A 19,058-nucleotide genomic window follows, 5' to 3' on the forward strand; every position below is an offset into this window, starting at 1 on the left:
AGGAGCACAGGCTCCGGACCGGAGGGGAGGGAGGGGGAGGGAATCAGCGCTGGGGACATTCATAGCAGCAGCACAGAGACTAGCGTATCGCGCTCTGCTCTGTAATGCTCAAGACACGTGTTAGGATGGTAGGAGGGAAAAGCAGCGAGGCAGGGAGTGGGTGGGCGGAGCCGGGATAAAGACCTCCCACCCGGGGCAACGGGACAAACTCTGCAAAGCGTGAGAGATATAGATCGCTATATATATATATATATATATATCTATATATATATCTATCAGCTAAAAAGGTGTTCTATATACTCAAGTTGACAACTTGCAATATCCCTTTAGAAGATGAAAGTATATATTATATACACTCGCATCATATATAAACATATGTATCTCCGGGATTTCAGCTACCGGGGGTGGCTGAGACCCTGGAGATATCGATCAGCGTCGTTTTTTCCGGTCCCCATTCACGTGATCGCCGTTACAAACCGTGTAACAGCGACAACGTGAAAGTTAATGTCGCACTGGTAAAAAAAAAAAATAATTCTTCTCCCATCTGGCATGATCAAACATGTTAGATGGGAGATGAATGTCCTCCCCCGGTCCCGGTGTGTCCAAAACCTCCTCACAACCCCCGGTCCCCGGTCCCCCTGACATGTCAGATGGCACGGAAAGGTCCTCCCAGGTCACCCCCTGTCAGGCTGTCACCCCGGTCTCACCCGGTCTCTGCTGTTCTCTTTACCTCATCCAGCTGCGTTCCCCAGCGCCACTCCTTCTCTTAGTCTTCGGTGAATGCTTGACGCATGCGCAGAGCGCCTGCCAGCCGTCTCTGCGCGCAGGGACACACCTTGCTGCAGCTGTGTTCCCCCGCGCCCCCCCTCCTCGTCTTCACTGAAATGCTTGACGCATGCGCAGAGCGCCCGTCAGCAGGCTCTCTACAAGCAGGTTCACAGCTCGCTGCGTGGTTCACACTGCTGTGCTATGGATCCGGAGAGCGTGCTGGGGAGTGTGAGTGCCGTATCACGGCACTCACACTCCTCACATAGAGTGGCTGCACTTCCAGAAAATGTTCGATACGTTCCCTAAGCGTATCCCCATATCCTGGAACACAGAGTCGTCCTCCAAAATGGATTACGGCGGACCAGATTTCTTTTTTTTTTTTTTTAATAATTTGGTGAAAGAGGGATGTGTTGGGGAGTGTTTTTTCAAATAAATTTTTTTTTGTTGTCTTTTTTTTATTATTGACTGGGTTTTGATGTCTGGTATCTGATAGACGCCGTGACATCACAAACTCCAGGGCTTGATGCCAGGTGACATTACACATCTGGTATCAACCCCATTTATTACCCCGTTTGCCACCGCACCAGGGTACGGGATGAGCTGGGGAAAAGCACCAGGATTGGCGCATCTAATGGCTGCGCCACTTCTGGGGCAGCTGCGGACTGCTATTTTTAGGCGGGGAAGGGCCAATAACTATGGACCTTCCCACCCTGAGAATACCAGACCACAGATGTCTGCTTTACCTTAGCTGGTGATCCAATTTGGGGGGGACCCCATGTTTTTTTTTTTATTATTCTTTATTTATAAAATAATTATAAAAAAAATAGAGCTTGGGGACCCCATAAATAAATCTTGTATTTGTTTTTTCCCCCATTCTAGGTTGAGTACAACTCCAGGTGAACAGCGCCCTTGAAGAGTGACACGAATATTTTTGTTTAGTGTTTATAGAAATGTTTTTATTACTGTTAACTGTTCTTGGGTTTTGTTTTTTTTTCTAGTGATAAAGCGGTCACACAGCGGTGATGAAAAAAATCTGACATATGTACAAATGTAGGTTTGAATGGCATTGACATTGAGTACCTTGACTATGGTCAGTTTTCTTAGCTGTTTTTTTATAGCGTGTGTGTGTGTGTGTGTGTGTGTGTGTGTGTGTGTGTGTGTGTGTGTGTGTGTGTGTGTGTGTGTGTGTGTGTGTGTGTGTGTGTGTGTGTGTGTGTGTGTGTGTGTGTGTGTATTAGTTATATTTATATTTTTTTATATAGGAGTTAAAGGAATTTCCATGCAACAGGTGCTGTGCAGGGCTTCAATCCTCCTACATATAGCTTGTCAATAGTGCTAATAATGTTAGTTTAGAATTTTTTTTCAAAAGGAATGTGTTCTAAAATTGGAGTAGCAGCCAGCACAGCCAATCATGAGGGAGAGCAAGCTGAGGGCGGTCCTTTGTGTTGGGCAAGTCTGGATTTGTCCCTTGCTGCTTCATTTCTGCAGAGATCAGAGTTGGAGGCAAATCAAAGGAATGGTAAGTGCAGAAATCTTTAAATATATTAGTGCCCTAAATAAATGTACATTACAAGGAAAGCTGCAGAGAGCCCAGAGACACCTGTGTCTGAGTAACAGAGTTAAAAAAGAAAGGGCTCCTGTATTGAAATATAGCCACTATCATCCTCACACTGCTCCCCTGATCTACAAGTGTCAGCATTAAGTTATAACCACCATCATCATTCTGCCTAACAATTTTTATTTCTGGTTTTATTTTCTGTTAACAGGATTAGCATAGGAACCCTTAGTTTGTTTGGTTGTTTTTTTTGTTTGTTTTTTTAGTTTAGAATGTGTGACTCTACATTTTGCACAGGGGGTGATTGCAACCACACACATTAGAAAGTTATATTATTTTAGCGCTTCAGGAGAAACTGACATATATTCCTGGCAAATGGCGCATATATATTCCTATAATCGCATTGTATATTCAGGGTCTGCAAAATGACACCTGCTGTATAAATAAGTCTGGAATGGATAACGATGCTCCTTGTATACGGCTGTCAGTGATGTGTGCTGGTGCGCAATGAAACGGCCATCATTATTTAAATTTTCTTTTTTTTTCTCTAGGATTCTGATCTGTCATTGACCCCGCCAGATGAGGCTGTGCCAGTGAGCCAAAAAAGAGGGAGTTTGAGCCTGAGGTTGTGATGTAACAAATTATTCACTGACATTTTGATATTTATGAATTTCAGCTGCTTCCAGCATGGAGGAGCCCAAGCCGGAGGCCACGCCGGAGCCGACGAAAAAGGCCAAGCCCGAGTCTGAGCCAAAGGCCGAGCCAGAAAATTAAACCTTTATACTAAGAGTAAGGTCCTGCTCTTCTATCTATGCACAAATTCCTAATTCTCCTCCATACACTTCATCACACATCTCTTTCTGTAGGTACGAGGCCGAAAAAGGTTCAAAATATTCCATCACTTAAATGAAGCCCTGGAGGCCGAGGACAAAATAATACGAGAGTAAGTACAAAGCTACAGTCAGAATAATGCTCCATGGGATCATTGTCAGGCTGCCACCCTCCTGACATCATCCCGTGCAGGTGTTGGCTAATTGTGGCTGTGTAATTACACTGACAATTAACAAGTGTGAATTGGGGCTGGGACCTCTGGAGCTCCCGTTACTGGGTTGTGTAAAGACATCTTATACTATTCTGCTCTGGGCAACATTTTTTTAATTTTATTTTTTTCTCTCTCCACAGAATGAAAACTGCAAAATAAAATTTGTTATTTTCTTCATAACTTTCTGTTTTCAATAAAAGGTTAAAGTCTGACATGTGTTTTTGTTTTTTTCTCTTATTTAATATGCATCATATGCACATATAAAAATGTGGGTACACCAATGCTCTATACCTATAAATTGGTATAATATACTTGTTTTCTCAAAATATATGTATAATTATATTTATTTTTTAATTACACACACACACACACACGTCAATAATCAGTTTCCCACCAACATAATAACGGTAGCTTAACGCATTATACAATTTATCAAAGAAACAAGAGAAAACGAGTACATTATACCAATTTTCAATTTTATTATTTATGCAAAAATGTACAACCACTTCTCATAGGCCCTGTTCCAAGATTTTTTCTGTGGGATACAAACTTCTTTACTTCATTTTATTTCCTTATATGGAAGCCCCTTCTCATATGGTCCTTATGCTTCTATATGCTCTTCACACAGTTATGTGAGTTTTATTGTCTGGATTTTTTTTTTTTTTTGTCTGGATTTCTGGGACCTGGTTTGCACTCACCTGACACTGATAATTATACGACCCCCCCCCCCTCCCCTCCGCGGCTTCCCCTGCCTCCTGGAGCCTCCACTTCTATGACTGACACACATATATACCTAGGTTCTGGCTTCATACAGGTAATTTATGACTAAGGACTTAATGTGTTTCAGGCATAATATTAAAAACAAATAAAGTTTTTCCTGTATGGTATTTGGTGCAATGCGTTTTCTGGCTAAATTTTAAAGATTTTCTGTTTTGTTTTTTTTTTGTCTTTTTTTTCAATAAAGGACCAAAGATAATTTTAAGGAAATTGTGCTGAGTCCACATTACCTTCTTCTCTCTTATTATTATTCCGCTAAATGCTTTAGATTGCGAGATATTTGGCTCTGTCAACTGTGGACTTTGCATTATATTAGGGTTTTGGTTTTTTTGGGTTTTTTTTTTAATGAACGAGGGTTGGGTATTTTCTATCCTTTGGATGTAAGGCTATGTCCGCACTTTGCTTTTTTTGCTGCTTTTTTAAACTGCAGTGTTTAATGCCAAAATGGATGTGTTCATAGCCTAATTGTGGCTTTTACCCAACTCTCATCGGTGGGCCCAAGAGCGCCCTCTAGTCTGGAATTACACCCAAAGGTGTAGCTTACTTTGCGGCCTCATATCTCGGGAACCAAACATGTCACCGGGTCATGTGACCCCTTAAAATTTAAGTTGGAACCAGGCCGAGCTAATGGGACCTATCGCAATTCGGGGACCCCGGGAAACGACGGCAATGCGCCCCAAAAAGACAACCATGTTTGAACCCCGATAACTTCTGAACGCGGGGTCCTAGAGCTTCGGGGATGGTCTCGGAATCGGGGTGAAAAAATCTAGGGGGGTCTTTACAAGCATTCCGCTAAATGCTTTAGATTAGGAGATATTTGGCTCCAACTGTCACCTGTGGACTTTGCACTATTTTTTTTTTCCATTCTGCGAGGGTTGGCTATTTGGACGTAATTGTGGCTTTTACCCAACTCTAAAGTAGTCTGCTCAAGAGCGCCCCTTAATCTGGAATTACACCCAAAGGTGTAGCTTACTTTGCGGCCTCATATCTCAGGAACCAAACATGGCACCGGGTCACATGACCCCTTAAAATTTAAGTCAGAACCTGGCCGAGCTAATGGGACGTATACCAAAATTCGGGGTCCCCGGGAAACTACAGAAATGCGCCCCAAAAAGACGGCCATGTTTGAACCCCGATAACGTCTGAACGCGGGGACCTAGAGCTTCGGGGATGGTCTTGTTGGAATCGGGGTGAAAAAAATCTAGGGGGGGGTCTTTACAGACAACTTGCCAGATGCTTTAGTTTGCGAGATATTTAGTTTTAAAGAAACCCAGTAACCCCTGCATTGAATAACTTTTTTTCCATGTTGTGAGTTCGTTATTTGACAGTGTGGCATCCAAATAACGGGGTCTCATCGGTTAGAATACATTACAATGGGAATATCGCCATCAGGTGTTTTTACATTCCTGTATTAAAAAATAAATTTGGTGGACAACACTGCCATCATGTGGAAGTTAAGCAGAATACATTTTAAATAAAAAAAAAAAAGCCAGAGTGAGAAGCCGTTATTTGTCAGGAATTCAATGCAAATAACCGTTCTGACGTGTTCGCTTTTTTTTACGTTTTTTCCTCCTAGACCCCTTTAGAAGTCATATTTCTGGACGTGTTTTGCGCAGTTTGAGCCCAATCGCTCCCGAACCGTGTAACGGAAATTGGCCCGTCCCACGGCGTCTGAGCATCCAGTGGCGCCATAAAAACATTTGCCCCACCCCCCGGCCCATAGAGACCTGTATACCAAGGAAGAAAACCTCAAATTGACTCTGAATATTTTTAAATAAATCTCAATGCATTTGTTGCCGACCGGCAACAGCTAGAGTCAAGCCTCTGTTGCCGGTTGGCAACAGACGAAAAATCCCATGTTAAATCTTGCCGATCGGCAACATACCCCCCCAGAGTCAACCTCAAGAACATCTCTAGAATCCGCCCCTTTCTCACTATGGAAACGACAAAAACCCTCACCGTGGCCCTGATCCACTCTCGCCTTGACTACTGTAACTATTAATTAATCTCTCCCTAACTAGACTCTCTCCTCTACAGTCCATCCTTAATGCAGCAGCCAGGGTCATCTATCTGGCTAACCGCTACTCTGATGCCTCTGCTCTGTGCCAGTCATTGCACTGGCTGCCCATATATCACAGGATCCAATTCAAACTGCATGTTCTCACCCACAAAGCTCTCCACAGTGCGGCACCCCCCTACATCACCCCACCCGTTCTCTACGCTCTGCAAGAGACTTTCGACTAGCATCCACACTAATTCGAACCTCCCACTCCCGGATCCAAGACTTCTTCCGAGCTGCACCAATCCTCTGGAACGCTCTAACCCAAGAAGTTAGGACCAATCACAACTTACTCAGCTTTAGACGCACCCTAAAGACGCATCTTTTTAGGGCGGTTTATCACACTCCCTAATCAGATTCGATTCACATAGTCCCTCTACAACTTCTCACAACATAACTCCACATCAAACTCCACTGCACCCAAATGCATCTCAAGGCTCGGGCCCACTGGTCCAGGAAACCACTATCTAGCCCCATTTCCGTGAGATGGCTGGATTGTCATTGTAAATAAGCACTTGAACCTTGCCTCTCCCCCCATCTCATTGTAGATTGTAAGCTCTCAAGAGCAGGGTTGTGTTTTTTCTTTTTTTTTTCCCTCTAAATAGTTATAGAAATACAATGTTTGTATATGATCCTCCTGAATTGTAAAGCGCTGCGGAATATGTTTGCGCTATAGAAATAAAGATTATTATTATCAACATCAGGTGAATATGGTACTGTTGTTTATATTAAAAGTTGACTTACATATTTTACTTAAAAATAATCCAGTGTTATTATACTGTATTTTTTTGAAAAAAAAAAGTCTATTAAAATAAAGGTATCTCGAGATTGTATTAATATAAATGCTTTCTTCATCTCAATTAATGCCCTAGCATGTATGATTTCGGATTGATTTAATTAAACATTTAAATATAATTTTTAATGTTAAATGTGTATCTTTATGTTGACTAATAAAGATATTATTGCTAGCATAAATGGTTTCCCCTTTGTTATATATTTTTATTTTTTTATTTTTATTTTTTTTCCCCAAAATATTTTTTGGAAAAAAAAAAAGTGAATATTCTAACATTTAAATTAACATATTCAACAATAAGTATGTATGTAATTTTGTTCATAGACAATCGGACAGCTATATGTGCTATGTCGGACGATTTTTCAAGTGACCAGACAGGAAACATTGTTAACGACATTGCTTGATAATGTCGTTTTAAAAGTCAATACAACAATAGCAATTACAGCAATGGCAATGTAGTTAGCGCTTTGAATCAATATATCGCACATATTTGCCACATCGTTTACAAAACAGTTTACACAACATTTTTGCAGACCAAATTTAATTATAAACATAAAACATTGGGGGCGTGGCCTGGACCTCATGTAGAAAGGAAGCAGCGTGGGTGAGCTCCTGCCTGGATCCTGAATCATCCTGCACACCGGCCTTGCTGACAGGCACTACCGACCCTGGAGGGCTGCAACACTACTTATAACACCCGGGGAAGCGAGCACAGCCAGGATATGCCGACCCGCAGCAGCAATAAAAGGGACAGAGACGCGCAGGAGCGCGCCTCTGAAGAATCCAATATGGCGCCGCCGGCATCCACACCATCCCGAGCTGGAGCAGTGGGAGTAGCAAGCAGGTTGGAGCGGTTTGGCAGAGTGGCCCCTGGCACAGAGCCTACCTGCAACGAGGCACCTGATGGCAGCGCTGAACGGGCCCTGGAGCAGGGAGAAAACATACCCGACGGTGAGACTGAGTACCCTGGGCCCTGCATGTTCAGCAGCACAAGGTATGCAGACACAGAGGCCTGCGCTGGCAGAGGGAGGAGGGGGAGATGTGGAGCAAACACCACCTGTTTTCACTGAGGCCATACTGAGAGACATTCTGGCAGCAATTAACTCTTGCAATACCACATTGGCCACTCTAAGCAGCCAGATGGGAACTGTCACCTCAGATATGGCCTGTATTAAACGTGAGCTGCAAGGGGTGACTGTCAGAATGGGGGAGCTGGAGGAAAGAGTGAGTACAACAGAGGATAAATTACCAATGTCACGAGAGCTGGGAAAGGCCACGCAAAATATCTCCACACTGCTAAACAAGGTGGATGATTTGGAAAATCGCTCCTGCAGAAGTAATTCGAGACTGGTGGGGGTCCCAGAGAGGATGGAGGGCAATGACCCATTGAATTTCTTTGAAAAATGGCTTAAAGACACCATGGGAAAAGACATACTATCCTCTTTCTTCACCATTGAAAGGGCGCACAGGGTCCCTGCGCGTGCCCCACAGCCGGGAGCACCCCCACGTCCTATTCTGATTAAACTACTGCACTATAAAGATAGGGACACTATCCTGCGCAGAGCCAGAGATATCAAAGAACTTGCAATTGATGGCAGGAAGATATCAATATTTCCTGATTTCTCCATGGAAGTGCAACGTAAAAGAGCGCAATTTATTGAGATCAAAAAACGACTGCGCAACCTACAAGTGCCATACTCCATGATGTACCCTGCTAAGCTGCGGATTGCTGCGAACGGAGAGACTCATTTTTTTGATACGGCTGGGGCGGCATTGTCTTGGCTGGATATCAATGAGAGATCCCTGAGGAGGAAGAATACCTGAGATTTCCCTTTCTGCCGCCAGGCGTTGTTTTTGTTTGGGACGCTATGCTGGTGAGCTCATTACAGTTAAATTCATCTAGGATCCAGGACGGGAGACGGCCGGTTCATTGTGGACACACGCTGCACTAGCGAGTTGTGGACCCCCCTCCCTGCATGGACTTGGGGCGTATTTTTTAGCCCTGATTCTCTCTATTTGGGAGAAATGTGTAAGATACACTTGATTTTGAGGGCAGGGGCACTACGCACTGGTGTGCGGAGCCCTATCTCTCTCCTTGTTTTTCTTGTTTATTGTTGTATGATGCAATCTGTTTGGGAAGTGTGGTGTGCCTCAGTCGTGTCGCTCAACCTAATATGTTTTTGAGAATCGGTGGAGAACGCCTCTCTCCTCCAGGTATGAAGTATCCGTCCGGATCATATCTTAGTCTACGCTTATGGCGACCTCTTTAAATATTGTAGCGTGGAATGTTAGAGGGCTCGGAGATGCGAACAAAAGATGTGCTATATTTACTCACCTACAGAAACTTTTACCGGCTATTTTATGTCTCTCCGAGACCCACATGGTCAGGGATAATGTTCATTGGCTGAGGAAGGGATGGATCGCGCATGAATATCATTCCACATACTCGACCCATGCACGGGGTGTGAGTGTGTTGGTGCACAAATCCATCCCGTTCTCATGTACCAAATCAGTGATTGACCCGGGGGGTAGATTTGTATGTTTGCTTTGCACGCTGTATGGTATACAATTTATTCTGGTTGCGATATATATCCCTCCACCATATTCAGTCGAACCGGTAAAAAGGATATTGTCTATTTTAGATTCCCTTCCATCTGTGCCAACACTTTTGATAGGGATGTAAGTAATTATTAAAATCCCCTATCTAGATAAATTACACTCGGGAAACATATCGGAGAACGCCGCCCCGACTTCATTTGCTAGAATGCCAACAGAGCTGGGTTTTGTAGATCTTTGGCGTGCCCAACACCCCACAACCAAACAATTCTCCTGTTACTCTAGCTCCCACCACACCATGTCACGGATAGACCTGGCTATTGGAAACGCACTTATGGCCTCATATACACAAAAGGTGGCCTACCTACCTAGAAGTGTATCTGATCACTCACCATTACATGTTACGCTTGCATGGGGAAACCCCCTCGCTCTGCCCAGGCCTATCTGGAAACTTAATCCCTTCTGGATCCAGCTTATTGCGGGATCTTTATATGATAACATTCTGGAATACTTTCATCTTAATGAGTGCTCTGCACCGCCACACATAGTTTGGGACTCTATGAAAGCTGTGGTAAGGGGCATATATATATATTAGAGAAATATGCATACGCAAAAATCAAACCAAAGGTTACACCCAGAGTCTGATTCAGAAGGTATCTGATGCGGAGGCTGCGGTGGTGCTCAACCCAACAGAAGAAACTAAAAACACTCTAGAGAAGGCACAGATGTCACTCAAAGAAAATCTCATGTCGGTGGCAGAAAATAAACGCTATTTCCTTAAACAAAATTATTTTAATGGCGGGGGAGGGCGTGGGGCACCTACTGGCCACAGTCAGAGCACAGGAATAATCTTCTTATATAAATAGGTTAAAGACGGAATCAGGTGACTTTGTAACAGCAAGCGAGGATATAATAAGAGAAATAAAGAGGTATTATATGCGGCTATACACATCAGACTGTGACCTCACGGGGACTGAGATTGAGCAGTATTTGGATGCTCTCTCTCTTCCTACACTGAGTGATGTAAACAGGGAATTGCTGGACCGGGACATCTCATTGGAAGAACTGGAGGAAGCGCTTGGCCAGACACAAAATGAAAAAGCTCCGGGAACGGATGGCCTGCCTGGATTGTTTTATAAAACGTATGCACCCTTACTGCTACCCAAACTACTGAAGGTATTTGAAGAGGCTGAAAGGCAGAGGGTCCTCCCGCCCTCTATGAGGGAAGCCTTAATAGTCTTAATATTAAAACCCGGAAAAGATCCAGAGATCCCGGATTCGTATCGCCCAATCTCTCTCCTACAAACAGACATTAAATTGCTGGCCAAGGTGCTCGCCAATAGGATGTCCCGAGTCATCTCATCTATAGTGCAGAGTGATCAGACAGGATTCATTCCATGCAGAGCCACATCTATGAATCTCAGGAAATTATATTTGGGAATTCAACATAGTTCTGAGGTACCGGGGAAGGGAAGGGCAATTTTGTCTTTAGACGCCACTAAGGCGTTTGATAGCCTTGAATGGGAATATATGTGGGCTGTACTTCGGAAAATGGGCTTTGGACATAGATTCATAAATTGGGTAAAACTGCTATATGACTCACCGGTGGCGAAGGTTAGGGTTAATGGCAGGGTCTCCGAGTCTTTTCCTCTTGGAAGAGGTACTAGACAGGGGTGCCCGCTTTCACCCTTGCTATTCGCGACTGCAGTGGAGCCGTTGGCAGTGGCAATACGGAAATCCAGGGAGGTAGAGGGATTTCGGTGTGGAGCAGTGGAACAAAAGATATCATTATACGCAGACGATCTACTCTTATATTTAGACAGGGTACGTTCCTCGATTTTGCCGGCAATGAATATCATTCGGGAATTTGGACAGAGGTCTGGTCTACGAATCAACTGGTCCAAGTCGGCTTTCATGCCGTTTGACCCCCTTCCGGGGGACTTTTCGGACTTACAGATTCCAGTTCCTGTGGTCCGGGAGTTTAAATATCTGGGAGTAATTGTCAGCCCAATCCCGAAGGATTTCCAGGCCCTAAATCTGGAACCCCTGTTACAGCGATTCAGAGCAAAAGTGCATACCTGGTGCCGTTTGCCGCTATCAAATATCGGCAGATCCAATTTAATTAAAATGGTAATGATGCCACAATTACTATACCTTATACATAATTCTCCAGTGTGGATATGTAGGGAATTTTTTGTAAAAATTAATACAATATTCCGGGAACTTATTTGGAAGAAAAAGCAAGCTAGGATTCGACTGGAAGTGCTACAGCGGGGAAAGGAGGAGGGAGGACTGGCGGTACCAAACCCATATATATACACACTATATAGCCTCCCAGATGCAACATCTGAGGGGTTGGGGCAAAGAAGGAGGGTATGATACCAGTGGTGATATAGTGAGAGAGGGATCAGTATGGAAGTACCCAAGACAGATAAATGGGGCACGATATCCCACACTGGCTATGATATTCCGGGTGTGGGACAGGGGTAAGTCTCTTTTGGGGATAAGCGGACCTACAGAGCTCTGGCCACTGTGGCAGAACCCCGACTTGCCAGAAATTAAAAAATTAGTAGGGTTCAGAGGATGGGAGGATAAAGGGATCCATTTAGTGTCACAAGTACTACAAAATAATACTCTTAAAAGCTTTGAACAACTGAGAACGGAGTTTCACCTTCCGCATGTCTTCTTTTATCAGTATTTGCAGCTGAGACACGCACTGGAAAGACAGGGGAGGACAAACCCGGTAACAGTGACACAATCAGACATTACATAGGCTGCTTACATCTGAGTCCTCTAAGGGTCTTATTTCGGAATTATATAAAAAATTACTACCTGCCCATCTGGAAACACATCCATTGATTGTTAAAAGCAAATGGGAACGAGACGTCAGTCCCCTGACGGAAGGCCAGTGGTCTGATATATTGGAACAAGTTCCTAAACTGGCGGTATCAGAGTGCCAAAAGCGGTCTCAAATATATCTCATCCACAGGGTATATAAAACTCCCAGTCTACTATTTAAGATGGGACTCAGACCAAACACACAGTGTGTTAGGTGTGGACAGGATAATGCCCATTTGATGCAGGTTATGTGGGAGTGTGGACACATTGGTGATTTCTGGAACCAAACCCTGGGACTTATAGATCAAATATATCATATCACAATACAACCGTCGCCCCGCCTGTGCCTGTTGAGTCTGTGGGAAGGAGAAGTGGATCCGGATTCTCCAACAGCCCTGGGAAAAGCACGTATCTTGTACCAAGCAAGAAAGCTACTTGCATATCACTGGTTAGACCCTCTACCACCAACATCACCAGAGCTCAAAAACAAATTAAATAACGTCATAAGATTGGAAAGGGGAGTTTATTTAAAAAGAAAAACATTGAAAAAGTTATACAACATTTGGCGGCCATGGATGGAGTTGCCGGGCCTCCCCTCTAGTGCACTGGTTCGGGATGCAATGCTGGACCGGTTACTGTTGTGCCTGCAGTGATGGCATGTGTGAGGAAGGGAATTAAAACTAGTTTTTTCTGTGGCGAAGTGGACTTTGAATGAAGAGGTGAGAGAGGACTGGAACGGTTTCATGGATGACTGCACGGAGAGGGAGGGGCGGGAGAGTATAGCAATATGATGTGGAGCGACACGGCTGATGGAGGAGGTGTTCCTGTTAGTCTGAGGCATTATTGCATAAATTTAAGTTTTGTTTATTTGTAGAGCCACGAGGTTGGTAGGCTCAAGCTATATAATATAATTATGATTTGAGAACTCTATTATATTTACATATATGCAGAGAAAGAACCTGATTTATAAATCACGTGTTTATCTGTTTATTGTTATATGAAAAGTGAAATACTCTCTGTATTGATCCCTAATGATTTAATAAAAAAAAAAAGAAGGAAGAAAAAGCTAATGGCACACCTATACCGTCGGGGGCATGACTTCCCCTGTGAAGCCGGCCAGAGGAGACGGTCCATACGACAAAGGGCCGCAGCTCCCAGGGACTCTAGAAGGGGTGGTACCTGAAAGGACACATAAGGAAAAAACATCGGGGAGGGGGGAAGACGAGGACAAACATAGAAATGAACATGAATTAAGAACATTAACCAAAATGCATAAACCTTAGGCATAGATTCCCGGGGGGTCAACCCGGAAGGGAGAGACCTAGAGGTAGGTTCCCCAACCCGTCTGGGCTAAGAGAGCCACCCACCTCACTCCCCAGTAGCCCTCCCACGGGGGTCAGTCCAGTGGGCACGGGCCCATGCCAAAAGGAAACAAGGGGAAAAAAAAAAAAAAAACCTCAACCACTAACTCCAAGTAAGGGGACCGGGCTCCCGCCAACCCCCCTACCACCCACGGCATCATTGTGGCTACAGCCCCCCCCCCACTTATGCAGCTCAACAGACCCAGAGGGCCGCAGAGGACACAATGGACAGTCAGAGGCTTGCTGTAGAGAGAGTCACAGTATCACAAAGCATGCTCAGCCACTGGAACTCAGAGGGTATAAGAAATAGGCACCAACCAGGTTAAGGAGTGTCCTCAACGGTGAGCCGGGGAGGGGAGCGACCCGCGGCCCCTACCTCCTCTCCCCCCCAAAGCCCCACGCCCTCCACCCCTCACCTTGGGCCACACGGGAGGGGGCGGCCCTTCCAACCTTTGCAAGTCCCAATCTGGGATACAGACCGCTGGAATGGCCAGTGCTTCACAGAACAGAGTGGTATCTGCTGGAGTGCGAAGGGTCGCCGATTTACTCCCTCTGCGCGCTGTTAGTGCAAACGGGTAACCCCAGCGGTATGGAACCTGGTGCTCCTTCAGGCTCGTGAGGAGGGGTTTGAGGTGCCGCCTTTTCTGGAGTGTGATGCGAGAAAGATCCGGGAAAAGCTGGATTTCCTTGCCATTGAACACAGGTGCCGTGCGCCTCATTCTAGCCTTAGCCATGATCAGTTCTTTGGTGGAGAAGTCGTGAATGCAACAAATGATGTCCCGGGGTTGGGTGGATAAATTCTTCGGCTGTAAAGCCCTGTGTGCCCTGTCCAGCTTGATGATGTTAGAAGGGGGAGCGTCCAACACTTCATTAAAGATGGATTGTAGTATGGAGTTTGTGTCCTCGGGCCCATCTGACTCTGGGACCACCCTCACACGGACATTGCAACGGCGTCCTCTGTTGTCGAGATCCTCTATGTGAGACTGCATATCCTCCATAATTTTTTGTTGCGATGTTGCCAGTTTGTGTAATTCTGATACATGGGATCTGGGGATGTCATGCTCTTCCTCCAGGGATTCAATTCTGCCAGACAATTGCTGCAAATCTCTCCTCACTTCAGCTATTTCTGACCTGCAAGTTGCTTTAACCTTATGTATAAGGCATTGAAAGTCCTCTTTAGAAGGAAGTTTACTTATGAAATCATGCATGTCCTTATAGGAGGTGTCTGGCCCTTTAAGGTGAGCACCTTCAGTAATAGACGCTGGAGTTTTAGTCTGGTGCTGGGGAAGCTGGGAAGGTTGATCTCCACACCGAGGCCCAGAGGGGGGGGGAAGCAGGCTGCTCTGTTCCCTGATATTACCAGCTGTGGCTGCAGTCCCTTCTTCTCCCGGCAGTGGGGAGGGCTGCCCCCCGACCTCCACCTTATCTCCCACCGCCACTATGTGCTCCTGGGCCTGCTGCTGCTGTGCCTGAGGATCCGATGCAGTGCAGGGCTGCTGAGCCAAGGCATCCCCTGTTGGAACTGCTGCAGGGACTCCTCCACTCCCCCCTGTGTCCCCGCTCACCCACTCCTCCTTCTCTTGCTGCTTAGCAGGCCGGGCCGGTGCCTCCATTTCCCCTCCATGCTCCTGGAAATATGGCGTCCGGGCCTCCCCTGGACCCTGTTCCAGGCCCAAGAAAGTATCCAGCGCCGTGGTGTGCAGCAGGGGGGGCCACCGATGCCTGCTGCGACGGTTTAATCCTCCGTGGTCCCATCCTGAGAGCCGATGAGTAGGTTTGTGCTTATGATAAGTGCTGATTTAGCTGAGGGTCAACAGGAGCTCCTCTTCCCCACGTCCACTCAGCTCAGCATCCTGGACACGCCCCCTTGGCGCTCTTTTGAGAGCCAGCCCTCATGCAGGGATTGGCTGGCAGACCACTGCAATGCTACAGCCCTGTTAGTTGTGGAATTGCAGTGATTGGCCGGCCTGCACAGCGTGACCGAGCCTTTATACCGGCGGGCGCGCTGTGCTCTGCACACAGCCATCCAGACAGTCAGTACAGGGAGAGTGTTGCTGCTTCAGGGAAAGGTTTGCGGCCCTTTATAGTTATTTCCGTAGCAGGGCTGCAAACAGTATGACCAGAAGTCCTTCTCAGGACTATTGTAGTTGTATACAGGCAGGCAGGGTATAGCCAGGTCGGAGTACAGGAGCAGAGTCCTTCTCAGGACTATTGTTGCTGTATACAGGCAGGGCAGGCAGGGTATAGCCAGGTCGGAATACAGGCTAGTGACCAGAAGAGTCACTCTCAGGACTATTGTAGCTGTATACAGGCAGGCAGGCAGGGTACATAGCCATTCCTAGTGGTGACCGTATACCAGCCTTCATCACCATATCTGGGGCTGGTGTACACAGTCTAAAACAGTCCTGATAGTGTCAGACTTCTCAGTAATTGTCGCTCCTAAAAACCTGTTAGGTTCTTAGTGCGTCCGTGCTTGCATTTAAAAACCGCACGTGTGTGCCTGTCGGTGGCAGCGTACAGGTGCACTTGTGTGCGTTTTGCACAAACTTTGATATAACGCACAAGTCTAGTGAATACACGTCAGCACAGCATTGCAAAATGCGCAAGGGCGTTGGCAACGAACAAGGAAGTGGACGTGATGGTGGTGCAGGCAGAGGCCGAGGTCGTGGGCAAGCTCTAATTTCGCCACAACAAAGGGCCACATCTACTCGCTCGCACGTCCGGTCCCAAATTCTTGGGGACCGCAGCAGTACAACGCTCTTGAACCAAGACCAGTGTCAACAGGTTGTTAGTTGGATAGCGGATAATGCTTCCAGTCAGATTGGCACCACCACAAACACTCTGTCTTCCACACGGTCAAATGTCAGTACCCGTGATACTGCATCGCACATTTCAGAACCTGATCCTCCTTCCTACCACCAGGCTGAGTACACGTCCACGGACATTACTGATCCCACACTTGGACACTCGGAAGAGCTGTTCACGTTTCCATTCGCACATTCTGGCCTCTCGCCAGCTCCTGTTGAAGTGGGTCATGAGGAGATCGTATGTATAGATGCCCAAATATTTGAGCAGCCACGTTCTCACGAAGTTGGCAATGTGTCTCAACAAGGGGTGGACGATGATGAGACACAATTGTCAGGAATTCAGGAGGAGGAGCAGGGTGCGGAAGAGGAAGACGACGTGGTGGATGATCCAGTAACTGACCCAACCTGGCAGGAGGATATGCAGAGCGAGGACAGCAGTGCACAGGGGGAGGGAGGCGTAGTATCCCAACAGGCAGTAAGAAGCAGGGTGGTGGCCCCAGGCAGAAGTCAGGCAACCGTTCCCCGGAACAACAACACGACACAAGGTGCCTGTACAAATGCTAGGTCTTCCAGAGTCTGGCAGTTTTTTAAGCTGGCTCCAGATGATTCTAAAAAGGCCATTTGCAACACCTGCCGTGCCAGCATCAGCAGGGGTACCAAAACTAGCAGCCTGACCACCACCAGCATGATCAGGCACATGTCAGCCAAGTACCCGACTTTGTGGGATGTACAACAGAGTCGAGGAGCAGTGCTTGCTGATGTCACTGCTACGTCTACGCTTGTTGTGCATGCGAGCCAATCCCCTGTCCATGCTGCCTGCGAACAAGCCTCCTCCGGCCCTGCACCTGCAGTTGCCTACGCAGAAATAAAACCATCATCAAGCATGTCCTTGTCCCAGTGTAGCGTTCAGTTATCCATTCAGCAAACCTTTGAACGCAGGCGCAAATACACTGCCAACGCCCCACATGCCACAGTTCTAAATGCTAACATTTCGCGACTGCTTGCGCTGGAAATGTTGCCTTTTAGGCTGGTGGAGACAGAAGCATTCCGCGACCTGATGGCGGCAGCTGTCCCACGTTACTCGGTCCCCAGCCGCCACTATTTCTCCCGGTGTGCCGTCCCCGCATTGCATAACCACGTGTCACAAAACATCACACGTGCCCTGAACAACGCTGTTTCAGCCAAAGTCCACCTAACCACAGACACGTGGACAAGTGCTTGTGGGCAAGGCCGCTACATCTCGTTGACGGCACACTGGGTTAATATTGTGGAAGCTGGGACCCAGTCTGAGCGAGGGACTGAACACGTCCTTCCCACACCAAGGTTTGCAGGCCCTACCTCAGTCAGGGTTTCACCCACAATCTACAGCTCCGGAATGTCATGCTCTTCAGCCTCATCCTCTTCCTGCGCATCCTCATCCACTTTACCCTCCACACCAGTTCCAAGCTGGAAGCACTGCCTCGGCGAAGCGGCAACAGGCTGTGCTGAAGCTAATCTGCATACGTGACAAACCCCACAATACAGAAGAGGTGTGGACAGCTCTGAAACAGCAGGCAGATCACTGGCTCACACCTCTGAACCTAAAGCCAGGAAAGGTCGTGTGTGACAATGGCCGGAACCTGGTGGCGGCTTTGAGGCGAGGCCAGCTGACATGTTCCATGCGTGGCCCATGTGCTCAACCTCGTGGTTCAGCAGTTTCTAAAGTAATACCCAGAGCTGTCTGATCTGCTGGAAAACGTTCGCCGCCTGTCTGCACATTTTCGAAAGTCACCTACTGCTTCAGCCGGCCTTGCCGGCTTTCAGCGCCGTTTGCATCTTCCGGCTCACAGACTGGTGTCTGATGTCCCCACGCGTTGGAATTCAACTCTGCACATGTTGGTCAGGATATGTGAGCAGAAGAGGGCAGTTGTTGAGTACCTGCATCACCTAAGCCGTCGGGAAATGGGTCAAACTCCACACAACACCTGAGGAGTGGAGTTGGATGTCCGACCTATGTACCATTCTCCAAAACTTTGAGGACTCCACCAAGATGGTGAGTGGGGATGACGCTATTAGCGTCACCATACCGCTTCTCTGCCTTCTAAAACGGTCTCTGCTCAAAAACAAACCTGATGCATTGCAGGCGGAGCGCGATGAGTTGGAGCAAGAAACAGTAGTGGGTGTGGGTGATAACACACAGCCGAGCCTCGTCTCATCACAACATGCAGTGGAGGACCATGACTAGGAGGAGGATGAAGACATGGAGCAACTCTCCGGCCAAATTGAGGATATGACATGCACACCAATCATATCCTCGGTTCAGCGTGGCTGGCCAGAGGACAGGGTAGATGAGGAGGAGGAGGAGGAGGAGGAGGAGGAGGAGGAGGAGGAGGAGGAGGAGGAGGAGGAGGACAGCATGTTCAGTCATCGTGTTGGTCAGGATACTGAAGTCCTGGCTGTTAAGAGTCTGGCGCACATGGCTGACTTTATGGTAAGCTGCCTGTCTCGTGACCCTCGCGTTAA

The 19,058-nt window shown here is 46.8% G+C and overlaps 1 protein-coding gene across 1 annotated transcript in view; it reads left to right on the forward strand.

Moving 5' to 3' along the window:
- The first annotated feature begins 2,139 nt into the window (after positions 1-2,139).
- LOC142262697 (uncharacterized) overlaps positions 2,140-19,058 on the forward strand; it is a 34,673-nt gene continuing 17,754 nt past the window's right edge. The window contains exon 1 of the mRNA XM_075332189.1: positions 2,140-2,287. Coding sequence (XP_075188304.1) covers positions 2,140-2,287 — 148 coding nt within the window. The remainder of the gene's footprint in view (positions 2,288-19,058) is intronic.

This window comes from Anomaloglossus baeobatrachus, chromosome 1, assembly GCF_048569485.1.
Source record: "Anomaloglossus baeobatrachus isolate aAnoBae1 chromosome 1, aAnoBae1.hap1, whole genome shotgun sequence".
Lineage (NCBI taxonomy): Eukaryota > Metazoa > Chordata > Amphibia > Anura > Aromobatidae > Anomaloglossus > Anomaloglossus baeobatrachus.